The sequence below is a fragment of the Archocentrus centrarchus genome, chromosome 3 (assembly GCF_007364275.1).
Source record: "Archocentrus centrarchus isolate MPI-CPG fArcCen1 chromosome 3, fArcCen1, whole genome shotgun sequence".
In the NCBI taxonomy this organism is placed as follows: domain Eukaryota; kingdom Metazoa; phylum Chordata; class Actinopteri; order Cichliformes; family Cichlidae; genus Archocentrus; species Archocentrus centrarchus.
This window is the reverse complement of record NC_044348.1, coordinates 17,625,780-17,640,689: the sequence shown is the minus strand read 5'-3', so window position 1 is coordinate 17,640,689 and position 14,910 is coordinate 17,625,780. Positions and strand designations below refer to the sequence as shown.

Sequence of the window (14,910 nt, the reverse complement as noted above, 5' to 3'; positions counted from 1 at the left end):
ACTATCATTACCTTCTGTCACACTTGATTTGCACTGAATCTGTTTATCATCACACTAATTCAATTCAATTCAATTCAATTCAATTCAATTCAATTCAATTCAATTCAATTCAATTCAATTCAATTCAATTCAATTCAGTTCAGTTCAATTCAATTCAATTCAATTCAATTCAATTCAATTCAGTTCAATTCAGTTCAATTCAATTCAATTCAATTCAATTCAATTCAATTCAATTCAATTCAATTCAATTCAATTCAATTCAATTTTATTTATATAGCACCAAATCACAACAAACAATTGCCTCAAGGTGCTTTATAATGCATAGTAAAGACCCTACAATAATTACAGAAAAAATCCAACAGTCAAAACTGAGCAAGCAGTTAGTGAGAGTGGGAAGGAAGAACTCTCTTTTAATAGGAAGAAACCTCCGGCAGAACCAGGCTCAGGGACGGCCAGTTATCTGTTTCTAATTTTACAAATATTGCACAAATGCAAAACAGCTGTCCTACATTTTTGTTTAATATGTGCATTGAAGGACATATCCTGGTCAAAAATGACTCCAAGATTTCTCACAGTGTTACTGGGGGCCAAGGTAATGAATATACCTTGGCCTCCAATATATTCCAGAATGAATATACTGTAAACTGCTCACTGTATTTAGGCATGTAGACATGGTCAAGACGACCTGCTGAAGTTCAAACTGAGCATCAGAATGGGGAAGAAAGGTGATTTAGGTGACTTTGAATGTGGCATGGTTCCCACACAACCACCTCAAGTGTTTACAGAGAATGGTTCAAAAAAGATAAACTATCCAGTGAGCGGCAGTTCATGCCAGGGGTCAGAGGAGAATGGCCAGACTGCTTTGAGCTGATAGGCAACAGCAACTCAAATAACCACTCATTACAACCAAGATATGCAGAAGAGCACCTCTAAGCCCACAACACATCAAACCTTGAAGAAGATGGGCTACAGCAGTAGCAGACCACACCGGGTGCCTCTCCTGTCAACTAAGAACAGGAAACTGAGGCTACAATTCACAAGGGCTCACTAAAAATGAATAACAGAACACTGAAAAAGGGTTGCCTGGTCTAATGACTCCCAATTTCTGCTGCAACATTTGGATGGTGGGGTCAGAGTTTGGTGTAAACAACATGAAAGCATGGATCCATCCTGCCTTGTATCAAGTGTTCAGGCTGCTGTTGGTGGTGTAATGATGTGGGGGATATTTTCTTGGCACACTTTGGACCCCCTAGTACCAGCAGAGCATCGTTTAACCACCACAGTCTACCTGAGTATTGCTTTGGCCATATCCATCTCAGTGTACCCATCTTCTGCTGGTTGCTTCCACCAGGATAATGTGCCGTGCCACAAGGCTCGGATCATCTCAAACTGGTTTCTTGAACATGACAATGACTTCTCTGTACTCAAATGGCCTCCACACCAGATCACCAGTCTCCAATGTGGCGGAACAGGAGATTCACATCATGGATGTGCAGCTGACAAATCAGCAACAACTGTGCAATGCTATCATGCCAATATGGACCAGAATCTCTAATGAACGTTTCCTTGCTTTGCCTTGTTGAATCTGTGCCATGAAGACAGTTCTGAAGGTAAAAGGGGGTCCAACCCAGTCTTAGCAAGCTGTACCTAATAAAGTGGCATGTGGACTTTAAACTGTGCGAATAATTCATTATGTATCAAAATTCTTCACACTAACTCTGTAGTTTAAAGTGAATAGGAGTAGTAGTTGAAGTAGTACTCATTTAGAGAACAAAGTACATTTCTGTTTCTAAGACGGCCCTTTTAACTCATTATCCTGTTAAAGTGCTGCTACCCCACAATGATCCTTCCAGTTAGACTAGCGACAGTTTCATCTTCTCTGAATGTTGAATTTATTGCTTTAAATCTCCTTAAATTAAGGACAAAAGCTCCAGGTTGTTGTTATTTTCTGTAATGTTAAACAGTCATTTCATCTTCACTCGCATGCACACATTAACTCGTCACAGCATCACTGTGTGGAGGAGTCTCTGATCACGCAGTGAGTCCTGACTCACACTGAACTGGAATGAGAGGCATGTACAGAGAGGCTTGCACAATGTTTCAGTGAGAAGAATCAGACCTCCTTTGCAAAAGCGCGCACGCACGCGCGCGTGCAAACACACACACACACACACACACACACACACACACACACACACACGTTCTACAATGCAGCCTCTATGCTTAGCTACTTCTGTAAAGTGTCTGAAAATGTCTCTTGTGACAAATGAAGAGGACCAGACATCAGAAACTGTGTGTTTGTTCTGTTAACTCATGGGAGAAAATATTATGAAGGAACAGATAACAGCAAAAGCGCTGCTATCTTCTGGAATATTAACTGAAGCTATAAACAAGGCTTGTGAAGGATAAGGGTTTTTCTGGACAAAGGGTGAATGTTCCTGTCAGTGTGTGGTCTGTTTCTAGGTTGATGTCCTCAACTGTGGGGTCATGCATGCACAGGCTGAGAAAGTGAGATGTTATAAAGGGTCCTAAAGAAGGAAATATGAGGTCTATTTAGTTTAAAATGCTTTTTTCCACAAATTATTTCTGTGCTCACCTCTTAAAGAAGTTTCTGAAAAAGGTGACTTTTCCCTCAGCAAAAAAAAAAAAAGAAAAAAAAAGGAAATTTCAGTTCTTTGTCTTTCTCATTTTCTCATGTTGACTGCATGTGAAGTTTTTAAGTGTGTTAAAAGTGACAGAAGCTCAGTTTTCCCAGCTAATGAAGCTGGATGATAAAACTGCAAGGGTGAATTTAAAGAGACCGCCACCCCCCTCCACCCCCCCACCCCCAAAAAAAGGGAAAAAAAATTAGAAATTACTACTACTAAATTACTACTAAGACTACTAAATTAAGTCAGACGACATGAGGGTCCATGAATGCAATTTTAACTTGTGAGCATATGTCCCTGAACATTCTGTGTTGTGTTAACAGAGTGCTGCAATAAGGAGATCACTTTTTCATCTTCTCCTTGGAAAGGTTGTTGATACCAACTGAGAAGGGAATTGTGGGAAACTGTACCCTGGTAAATTAAATGCTATTTGCCAAAGAAAAGCTCCAGTGAAGCATCTGTTCACCTTCAGCATGAACACCGTCACCAAACAGACTCATATTCTCTGCAGATCCCTCTTTCACAGGATCTAGGAGCTAGAAATCCAACATTAAAAAAAAGTGATTTTTTTTTTTCTTTAAACTGGCATTTTTTTTAACAGTGTGCATGCTGCTTTTGTGGGTTTGTCTTGTGCAAGACTTTTCATATGGCACAGACAAAAGATGTTACTAATCTTGCTGACAATGTTATTGTATTCAAGTGTCCCATTAAGCTGTGATTGAGTAACTATGAGCCAGCATGCATGATACCAGGACCTGAAACTAAAGCAGCCTGTGTTCAAGTCACAATGTCTGCCTTGAAAAAAAAAGTGTGTAAAGGAGACAGCTGAGACAAAAACACTCATATTTAACCTATTAATCTGTTTGTACTCCTTCATGCAGATTCCACTTACTTGCCTTTCTCGGTTGCTCTTAAAAGCCTAAATTTAGACATAGATACGGAAGATGTCGGAAGTTGTTATTAAGCAATTTCTTCCTTGTCCCACCCTACTTCCATTTATTAGGTCATCATTGTCACTCGTGCTGATGAGCTGTCTACTAGCAGTTCACAGACACTATGAGGCAACCAACCTAAAGGGTGTTCTTTCTGGTGTGTGTGGTGTCATGATTTTACCTGCCCAGCAGGTGCCGCTAACAGATTTTTAAAAATGTATTTGTTTGTTTGTTTGTTTTTTTGTTTATTTATTTACTGGAAGTGGAACTGGAGTTTACTCGAGTTTGCATGTTCTCCCTGTGTCTGTTTGGGTTTACTCTGGTTTCCTCCCATAGTGCAAAGACATACACTTATTTAGGTTAATTGGTGATTCTACATTGCCCATAGGTGTGGATGGTTTGTCTCTCTCTGCGACAGGCTGGTACCCCACCCCACCCCACCCCCCGACCTTGAAAAGGATAGTGGAAGAGGATGGATGGATGGATGGATGGATGGTACACTTTGATACAACTTTAAGGTTTTCCAGTATCAACCACTCAATAAGGAGTGAAGAAGATAAGCAGTGTGTTATGTGTTTTCCCCCCACAAAACCTGCTTAAAAACTCCCACAATAACAAATCCACCTCCTCTGTGATGCAACTGAAAACTCTAGTCTATCACTATGCAAATATTTCAAATGTCATAATTTTGGAAATAGTGCTTCCCTCAATCTGTATGAGCTATTCAGGGTTCAAATGTTCAGATCAGACTTGTATAACTTTTCTACTCGATCAGGATGGACTTCCAACCCAGTTTTGATGTCACAAATCATTTTGGCTTAATAAAACTAAACCTTAAATTTTTTCCAGTGTTAAAATCTGCATGCCAAAGGTCAAATGTCCAAGAAAGCGTAACAGTGACAAACCACATCTGTGAGTAGAAGGAGATTTTGAATTATTATGAGTTCAACATTTGATTAATGTAGCAAAAAATATGTATTTTGGCCTATTTATTATAAGTTATACAAGTAAGCACATGTTTAAATATATATATATATATATATATATATATATATATATATATATATATATATATATATATATATATATATATATATATATATATATATATATATATATATACACACACACACACATACACATTTAATCTAAGAATTAAATAGTCACCGTGTCAGACCAGGTTCAGCCTAAACTGAAATGTGAGTCCTTCTAATCAGTAAAGACTCAAAGTTTTTCAGAGAAAAAAAGATTTTACTGAAAAACAAAAACAAAAACTATGGTCATTTTATAATTTTATAGCATATGATTGTATAAACATAAACATAAATGACATCAATGAAAATCAGTTACATGTATTTTAAAACACATCTACTCCTCTTTTAGCAGGTGAGAGTAAAATGCTTTTAAGAGGTTAAAGTCTTTCACGTTTACATCAGTCAAAGGTCGACATACAGTGTTAAGTCATATGAGCTAAAATACAAACAAAGACAATTAGAAATCAATCTTAATTCAGAATTAACATTTCATCCATTCGTGTCTGAGGCTGACAAACATCAGTGGTCTTGAATGAGCTAACATGCTCGCATAAAATCTACCAAGACAATGACACGCGAGGTTTTGATGATCAGACTGCACAGTACAGAGAAAAACTGTTTCCCAACGGATTACAAGCTGCTAGTAAAGGGTTGATTGCAAGTGCGGCAACTGAGTCTCTGAGCATCCAGCATCTGGGGATGAGGATCAGGGTTGTAGCGGCTGGGATGGGTGTCGTTACTGGGTTTTGCAGTCAGAGCAGCCTCCCCCCCATCGTCTCTGTGAGTGCTTTAGTGTAGTTAGTGGAGGAGGTATGGAGTATGGGGGTAGCTCAGTGGTTGTCAGTTAGACTACAGACAGTCCACAAATTCAACACAAGTGACGACAGCTGGACTGGAAGTGGCTGAATGTCCATGGAGGGACAGGAGGCAGTGAGTGGGTACAGCCTGCTAGAGATAACTAGCTCTGATGGTTTGTGGTGTGCCACCATGAAGATACTGACAAGAGGTTGGTCAGTAATGAAGAAGACACTACCTCCCCCCCTCCAAAAAAGTATGACTGCCTTAAGAGTTCTTGGCGACCATCTTCACTGTGATGGTCTTTACTTCTGTGTACTCCTTCAAGCCATTTTCTCCCCTGAAACAAGAAATAGAAACAGTTTGTTTAAACTCTCATGCTGGCAGCAACATTGAGATATAGTGTATACACTGCTGGAGGCTCTTGGAGCAGGAATATTCCAATTTCCTCTTAGATAAAGATTTATATGATGTTAAACTATTTTGGAAAGTAGTTTTTCAAAACACTAAGTCAGCAATAGTACTATTGCGGCTAATTTGTGTGTCTTCTCCGGGCAGACAACCAAGTCATACTCACATTTCACGTCCATTACCAGACATTTTATATCCTCCAAATGGACACTGCATGCTCAGAGCGTTGAAGCAGTTTATCCTGTGAAATACACAAAGCATTGATCACTCTTGATCAGTTCACTTGTGGTTTACTATAAAAATTTAGCACAACTTTGTCTAAAGGTTCATTTGGTAAGACTGATGTAAAAGTAATTCTCCTCATCAAAGCTATTTTTAAAACCCTCTGAACTCAATAATAATTATTCTTTTACTGTTTAGCAAATGTAGTTCAAAATTGTCAGGTTCCATTTAAATGTAGTAATTACAGCTTCTCTAACTGCCAATGATATGATGCTTTGAGAAGAGATTTAAAAAATGTTGTGGCTGTGATAAGAATTCTCTTCTAATAAAGAAAACTGATTAAATATATTTCTGCAATTCAGTCAAGTCATTTCTTTCCTTCCTGTTCTTATACCAAAAAGCTCGGTTCTCATGCTTCATCATTAGTTTTACTTGTTCCCCTGTTTCCTGCACCACCTATTTTCCAAACAGTCAATTGCTCTTTTAGTGTATATACACACCTCCTGTAGTACCCCCAGTACTGTAGTACCCCCCAGTTTCTAGATTGTCTTTTTAGTCTCAAACATTCAACCCATTTTTAAAGTTGTGTATTTTGTCTTTTCTTTTCTAGTTCAGGTATTCTTATTTTTTTGTGTACCTTCCCATGTTTCCAATTTATCTCCTTGTGCTTGACTTTTTCCTTGTTTTTGGATGTTGACGGAATTAAAACTAAAAAACTAAAATTGAGTATAGAATTTATCCTCTGATGGGTTTACTGGTACAAAATATTTTTTGTGTGTGTGTTTGTGGAAGAGGGCAGGTCAGCCTCATGGCGATTGGGTCGGAATCAAGGATGAAGGAAAAGGTAGGAAAATGGTTGAGCATGACAAGTGGTGAAAGATTTCTGGCAGTGGCTATATTGCAGGTAATTACAAAGGAAACTATCGCTGGTTAACTCAACAAGTAACATTTAACATTCATTAAATTTCTGCCAATTATAAAATTGGCATTTGAGTTGTGTTCCTGTACTGGCACATGATATTTTCACACCGTGAATCTCTGAGCTTTGGGGGAAACTGGGGGAAAAGGAAGGAAATCATTTCTTCGTGGCTGCTTTAATGATAGTAAAGTGGCATACTGTCAGTTTAAAGCTTCAGGATGACAGAAACTGAAGTGGCTGATACTTCCTCACATGAAACATATTACTGAACGGAGCACTACAGATAGAGCTTACCAGACAGTGCCAGCCTGCATGGCTGTAGATATGGTCATTGCTTTGTTGATGTCCTTGGTGAATACAGCAGAAACCAAACCATAATCTGAGTTGTTGGCTCTTTCTATCACTTCCTCAACAGTTTTGAACTTCATGATCTGCTGGACTGGCCCAAAAATCTGTGAAGAGATGAGAATAAACAGATTGATTATGAACCTCAAACATATCAGGGAATCTTAAATAAATGCATTTATTTGGGGACTAAAATTATATATTTTTGGCACTTTTTTTGCATTTTTTTGACAGTATTAGACACTGTTTTTGTTTTGTTTTTTCAGGCCTGAGAAACAGGTTATTAACATATAATTTTTAATATTAACTTTATGGTACTTCTTATACTACCCTTAAACATTTATCATACCTCTTCCCTGGCTATGCGCATGTCGTCTGTCACATTAGAGAAAACTGTGGGCTCAATGAAGAACCCTTTCAAGCCCAGAGCTTTGCCTCCACACTCCAGCTTGGCCCCTTCACTAATGCCACTCTGGATGAACTCCAGCACACTGTTCTGCTGCTCCCGACTGATCTGTGGAGGTGGAGGACAGACTTACTCCCAGAAGATGGGTAAAATGAACAATATATGAAGCTAAATGGCAGCAAAGATAGCAAATGATAAAAAATGAACAGAACTTCTGATTTTGTGTTCCTCACCTGTGGTCCCTGCTCAGTCATGGGATCAAAGGGGCTGCCAACTATCCTCCTCTTTGCTCTCTCCACACTCCTCCGGACAAACTCATCATATATGGGCTCCTCCACATAGATGCGAGAGCCTGCTGTGCAACACTGGCCTGCGTTGAAAAACACACCCTGGTGGGCTTCTTCTACAGCCAGATCCACTGGGAAAATGAAGAGATTTCTGCTGGTTAATAGCTAAACAAAAGTGGTTGTTAATTTAAAAAAAATAAATTTTATATAGATTATTATAACTTTGAAGCTACTTATTAGGTTAAAAAAAAAGACTTAACTGGTGTCTTTAAAAGTGAAATAGCACACCAATTAAATGTAAAAAAAAAAAAAAATTATCTTTTTGAAAAAAAAAATACATATGTAGTTTTATTGGAGCAATCCTGTGCAAATCTGACACCTGAGACTTGAGAGACAGGATCCTGCTGTTGTGTGCAAAGGGTTAATGGACCCCTGTGATTTATGGGTCTCGGCCGAGCTGGGGTCCATTCTCTTGATTTACTGGCCCTAGTGTACCACTCTCACGGCTGCTGAAAGCATTTGAGAAGCTCAGCATCCCCAGTTTGGTGAGACACTTAGAATTTATATGAAACCCATCCATCCAGAGGTTTTCATGGCACTACTGAGCTCTGAGCATTTAAAGGTTCTCAGTCTGTGAGTGTTTTTCTAAGACTGTGACACATAACTACGCAAAACAGTGACTCTGGCAGACCACCTGATGAGGGGTCACAGATAAATGAAGTGACAAATAAAAGATTACTTTAAAACAACAACAACAACAAAAAACTTACAATCAGCATCTGCAAATACAATGTTGGGATTCTTTCCTCCCAGCTCCAGTGTCACTCTCTTTAGGTTACTCTTCCCAGCTGCCTCTTGGATCAGCTTGCCGACCTAGCGGAGGAAACAGATCTGAGGTTTATTCATGGAGCTGCGAGGCCCGCAGCCAGATCAGTAAATCAGTTGGAACCATTAAATATCTTAAAGAGGCTGGTTAGCTCCAAACAAGGAATGTACTGGTAGGCCAGCTGAAACATGAGTTCTGCAAATACACAGAAAGAATATCTGTTACAGGCTTTTGGCGACAGCAACAGGAAAACAAAACGATGTTTCTGCCGGGAACGGCATCTGATATGCAGCGAAGGACAGGAAGAGGCAACCACAAGGTGTGTGGGTGGTGTGCTGTGATCTAACACCGAGATGGGTTATTTGGTATGGGTTGGACCTGGTGTGATGATATGGAACACAGCAAGAGATTTGCTGTGTTTTTTTTTTTCCCTTATCTTTCTATTGCCCCAATTTCTACTTTAATTATTATCAAGAGTGATGATATCAGATAACCAAAATGAAGAACAATAAATAATAAATTGAGGAATGACATTCCTTGATAAAAATCTATTGCTCAAGAGAATCTCTTGTAAAATTCATCCTGAGGGACCTTGTTTTAGTTTTATCAGTACAAATTGTGTAATTCTTTTTCTAACCATTTTTAGATGCAAGCCATGCAAACTGATTTTTTTCACTTGAAGTTTGTTTTTATCAGTGTAACACATCAGTAAATAATGTCTGCACTTTTTTGTGACATTACAGGCTATTGCTGCATAGTAATGCTGCATAGTGAAATTTTAGAAGACTTTGTTTTACTTACTTTTTGTGTAGGCAAGATTTAATACAGAGTTACTGTTTATATTGCTCGCACATGTTTTAAGATAAAGTTTTCATATCAAGCAGAAAAGAATGGCAAAGAACACGTGTGAACCAGTAGACAAAATAAATGCACAGTGCTTGAAAAATGGCTAGTCATGATAGAAAATAAGAAGGTGGTGGCTAAAACGAAGCAGTAATGGCCACGTCTGGTTACAAAAGTGCGTGATTATAGTGTTTACAGCCAGGCAGCCAAAACAACTGCACAGGAGATTTTTTAAATAATGTACCCTATTAAACGTCACCAAGGGTTAAAGTGAGGGGCATGGGCGCTTTGACTGATAGGTGTGCCTGTACAGGAGGTTATAGCTAATATTTGACTGCTAGGCCTCAGCTCTACTAATAACAGCCACTGAACTGGACCTCTTCAAAGTATTTGTGGTTCTGGTGCCTTCTGTAATGTTTTAATGTAATTATCTGATAAGTAGTATGACTTGTAGTGTGATTAACTATCCAACAGGTTTGTACTCCAGTTTTGGTGATTGAAATTTTTGTATTTTATAGGCCTACACTCATTAACAGCTCACTGAGCAGTAAAGAAACTGTGAAAAGAGCCGCGCAAACCGGAAACAGAGACCGCCTTCAAAGTAAAAGCTGCACTTTTTGTTGGCTGCAGTGGTAAGGCACAATGTTCTCGGTTTCTGGTTGGTGTCACACTTTTCCCAGTTTAACTTCCACTTGGAGTGCAGTTGGTGAGCGTTTGCAGGCAAGTTGGCATCTTCCAGGCTGTCTCTACTCTGACAACCACTGAACTACCCCCATACGCCATACCTCCTTCACTAAGTATGGGAGATTTTAGGTGCAGGACTCTCTTTGCAATTGATTTCATCTACCAAAAGCCATATACCTCCAGCAACCACTTGTCAATCAGTAGGGAAATACACGTAAGACTGAAGCTTTGATAATGTCATAGTGGCTACATCAGTTTGTTATATATAATCTAATGCATGCAAAACCAGTGGTACTGAGCTGTAAGAGAATAGTTTTGGATGGCACTAATTTTCTTGCCAAGATTTTGCAGATGTGTACCCACGAACAACATGTGACAATCATTGTGACAATGGATGATCATGTGAATAAGGCCTCGGTCACACAGACTCAAAGACCAGTCTGTCTCTAAGCTGTTTTGCAAACACAGGTTGCGAGGAAAAATTAGTATTCCCTGACTGTCTGTGAGTGATTGCTGGAGGCTGATGGTAGGTGCTTGGAAAATGATTGCTAAAGCTCCAGTCATGTAGGCCTACAAACCGGTCAGTGATCCCCTCGCAACCCGTTGTTGCTAGGGAAAAACTTGTATTCCCCAACCGGCTGGCAAAAACCTCTGTGTGAATGTTTTGGTTGCTAGCATATTGAAAGGAAGTGATGGACATCTACAAACACTGTCCAGCTACTCTCTGAGTTGCAGTGAAACTGTGAAATGTGACACAAACTGGAAATCAAGAAGGTTCGCCTTCAAACTAAAAGTTGCACCTTTTGAAACATGTTCGCTGCAGCTCTGAGGCACCACTTTTTCACTTTTATGGTTTTGCGTTGCACTTTCGTTAAGGTTTACTATCACTCGGCTAGTAGTTAGTGAGCATTTGCAGACAAATATGAAAAACTACAGGCAACCTAGGAGCTTTTGGTTGCAGCATATTCTTTGCAACTGATTTCACCCAGCGAGAGCCAACAACTTCCTGGACCCACTGCCAGCCAGTCTGGGAATACACTTTTTTTTAAAGCAAGTGGTGGTTGTTTTACATCCAATATGGTAGACAAATCTTGACCAATGTGCTTATGATGTCACATGAGCAACGTCAGTAGAAGCCTGTGAGAAAATGACTTTCTGTCTTCACCTCTGTAAATACTCCTGCTGAGTTTATGGGCTCAGTCACTCATTGTAGGTCATAATGAAAAAAAAAGGTTTGTTTTGTAAATAAATTTTTGTTTCCAAATGGAGGACTATCTATTATATGCTCATTGGCTAATAAATTTTGATTGCTAAAGCATTGGCCAATGAGCAAGCGGTTTCACAGGCAGCCCCACCCCTCCTCAGCACATCCTGTTTTTGAAACCAAGTGGTCTGTGAAAACACTAATCTCAAGGTTTTCAAACGAATCTTCAGAAACCAAACAGGTAATGTCATGGTAGCTTCTTTCATTCTCTCGCGCACCTAGCTTGAACTACCTTAGCTTAGCACTTAGTCTCAAAGCAGTAGAAATTAGCTTGAGCTAAAGCTATGTGTTAATTAGAAATTGGAGGCAGGGCACATTTATTTGTCAAGGAAACTCAAAGTACTCTAAATGAGACATGAAACAACATATAAAGAAGCAACTTAAAAAATTAACACATATTTGAAATGGATAATTAAATGCACCCAGTAATAAAATAAATGGTTGTATCTGACACTGCTGGATGGAGCCTGGCTAGCTATCTGTCCCTGTTTCCAGTCTTTATGTTTAGGATAAAGGTAACACTTTTCGTATATAACTCCTCACAAGAAAACAAGTTTTCTCCCAAATGCCGGGTTATTGGATTATTGGAGTCAGTCCCTGCTGATGATGGGCACAGATGAGGATGCAGTAATACGTGCTTGATATAAAGAGATTCAGATAAAATTTGCACAGGAAACAAAGGATGAAATTACCCAAATTAGGCAAACATTATTTTAGGATGTCAGAATGAATCACCAGATTTTATCAATATTTTTCACTGTCTTGACACGCTGCATTAACTGGTCTGATAACAAGCCTGGAAAACCCCATACACCACCCTCAGAATCCTACACCCTAAACAAGTATTCATCTTCCCGTTACTCATACAGCCTGTTTTATAGATAACGAAGAAAACCCCCCCCAGTGTCCAAGCACTCCCGCCCTCCTCCAACTCATCCCCAAGAAAAACATCTTCAAACATGTTAAAGACTCATTCTCTCGCAGTCGCTTCCCATTATACACTAAAAGACTAAGATCAGAACAGCTGGGCTGTGGCTGGTACTGAAGCTGACTAAATACAACATGAAACTTGGCTTGGCTTCATTTTTCTGATGTGTTTTGTCTGTCTTTGATCAGAAACACAAAGTGGCTGACTAAGGGGAGGTTAGCGTGTGTTTATTCAAGTGTAAAGGAAACACACTGGGCTGCTAGACTCTTCCACCACATGTGAGTCAGTGAGAGATGAGCTGTGCTCCTAAAATCCACCTGTAGTTACTCTAGCACCTTCCATCCTGTGTGAGGAGATGATGTGCTTGCTCGTATCCAACCATTGCTACTACACCACAGTGACTCACTGTCTGGGCATCAGCAGTCTCCCTCATTTTTCTCAGTAATTGACTCCAGATCACATGAAATAACAGGAAAACTGGTAAGAAAGAAAGAAAAAAGAAAAGAAAAGAAACAAAAAGTAACACAAACCAAAAACTGGGCCACTTATAAAGGAAATGTTCAATCAGGATGAGATGATAAACAAAGATGTTTGGATTACATGTCAAATAGATGCAATGCCACAAGATAAACAATTTATAAATAGCTGATTAAATGCTTTAATGATAATTTGGTCAATATTTAAAATTATACAGTACTCTATATAGACCAGTGGCAACTGCCAGCAGGTTTCACTGTGGCTTACTCTGACATGTTCAGCGACACTCAGGAGAATGGAGAGTACAGAGTCTTATTATATTTTAGCTTGTTGAATTTGAATGTTTACAGAAAATGTCTGAAAGATTGAAGAGACTAGATGTTGAGCAGTTCTTCTTCTTCTTGCTCCCTTCGGGGGTTGCCACAATGAATCCTCTGCCTCCGTCTCACCCTATCTCTACCATCCTCTTCTGTGAAACCTACCCTCTGCATGTCCTCCTTCACTACATCTATAAACCTCCTCTGAGGTCTTCCTCTTTTCATCTTATACTCACTATTCATCCTCTGCACACACAGGTTAAGTGAGCTAAGAACAAAACAGAGGCTGTGTCCACACTAATACGTCGCTGTCCCAAAGTTTTTATTTCAGAAATTATTTGCATCTATCTAACAGTCCTGAAAAGGGCAAATCACATGACCATCTATGTACGACTCAGGGAGGGACACATAGTTACTGTCAACAACCAATCAGAACCAAGGAACAACCTCAGGAACAACCTCAGGAGCTGAAAAATGAAGCCAGTGCTGAAAATAACTGCAGTTCCTTTAGTGGCCACCTGAGGCTGGCTCCAAAAGGGAGTGAATCTCCTTAGACTCCTATGTTAAAATGGCCAGCTTTACAGCATTAAGTTAGGGGCGTGGCCTCACTGACAGGTTTCCCAACACAGACATCTGCTAGGTCTTATTTCTGCTACTTCAAGTCATTAGACTGGGCCATGTGTGTGTGTGCTACTGGTGAAATTTTAATTGATTATCTAACAAATATGCTGTGTGTATATCTGTGTGGTATAAACCATACAAGTTATGTGCTTCAGTTTCGGTGAGTGAAGTTCAAGTGTTTTATTAGCCTACTACTTACCTCCCTTATTCACCAGGGGTCGCCACAGTAGATGAATCTGCAAGTTTGATTTGCCAGATTTTTATACCAGTCGCCTTTCCTGACACAACCCTCCTAAGGATTTGTGTTTCCTCGTGGTCTAGAGCCAGGGATCTTTTGCACCAGTGCACTATGGAACCACTAGTAGGTCATTTAGCATTGTTGTTTGGGCCAGTATCAACCTGTTAATGCTAACTAATGTCAGCGTGTCGTGCTCATGCATTCTAAGGATAGCTGATGAATTAGCATGCCAGCCTTTCATCTATATAAGGTAACTTCTGTCTCCAAAAACAACAGCAAGATCAGGAAGCAGTCATGGGTGTCTGTGATATCACTTTAAATGTGAATGTGGGACTAGTCTCCAAATAGTAGCTACCGGTAATGCCCAATGTTGCTGAAAGCTGCTAGATTTCGGCTCCAGAATAGTGATTCCTGCTCACTCTCATTCAAAATGCATCAGTTTTTCCCTGGAAATCCTAAATCATGTGTCCAGATAGTCATTATGATTTCAGCTGCTAAATCTAACAAGTGTGCTGTGTGTCATTTTATAAATTACTGCTCTTAAGACTGGTGGCTTACAGAAGGTTTTTCTGCCCACCAGGAGGCGTTGATTTTCAGCTGGCTGACAGCAGTTTCAGAGTTTCTATTCAAAGAGTAAAGTGTGATTTTTTTTCTCTCTCTCTCTAGACATGTACTTCTGCTACTATGTTTGTGGTTCAGGAGACTTTGATATG

The 14,910-nt window shown here is 39.5% G+C and overlaps 1 protein-coding gene across 1 annotated transcript in view; it reads right to left on the bottom strand.

The window, feature by feature from the left end:
- Positions 1-4,792: 4,792 nt before the first annotated feature.
- The window catches only part of aldh1a2 (aldehyde dehydrogenase 1 family, member A2), a 29,397-nt gene continuing 19,279 nt past the window's right edge, over positions 4,793-14,910 (bottom strand). The window contains exons 8-13 of the mRNA XM_030725554.1: positions 8,770-8,872; positions 7,946-8,130; positions 7,656-7,820; positions 7,256-7,413; positions 5,987-6,061; positions 4,793-5,749 (exon numbers count right to left, since the gene is read on the bottom strand). Of these exons, the coding sequence (XP_030581414.1) occupies positions 5,677-5,749; positions 5,987-6,061; positions 7,256-7,413; positions 7,656-7,820; positions 7,946-8,130; positions 8,770-8,872 (759 nt within the window). The 3' untranslated portion in view covers positions 4,793-5,676. The remainder of the gene's footprint in view (positions 5,750-5,986; positions 6,062-7,255; positions 7,414-7,655; positions 7,821-7,945; positions 8,131-8,769; positions 8,873-14,910) is intronic.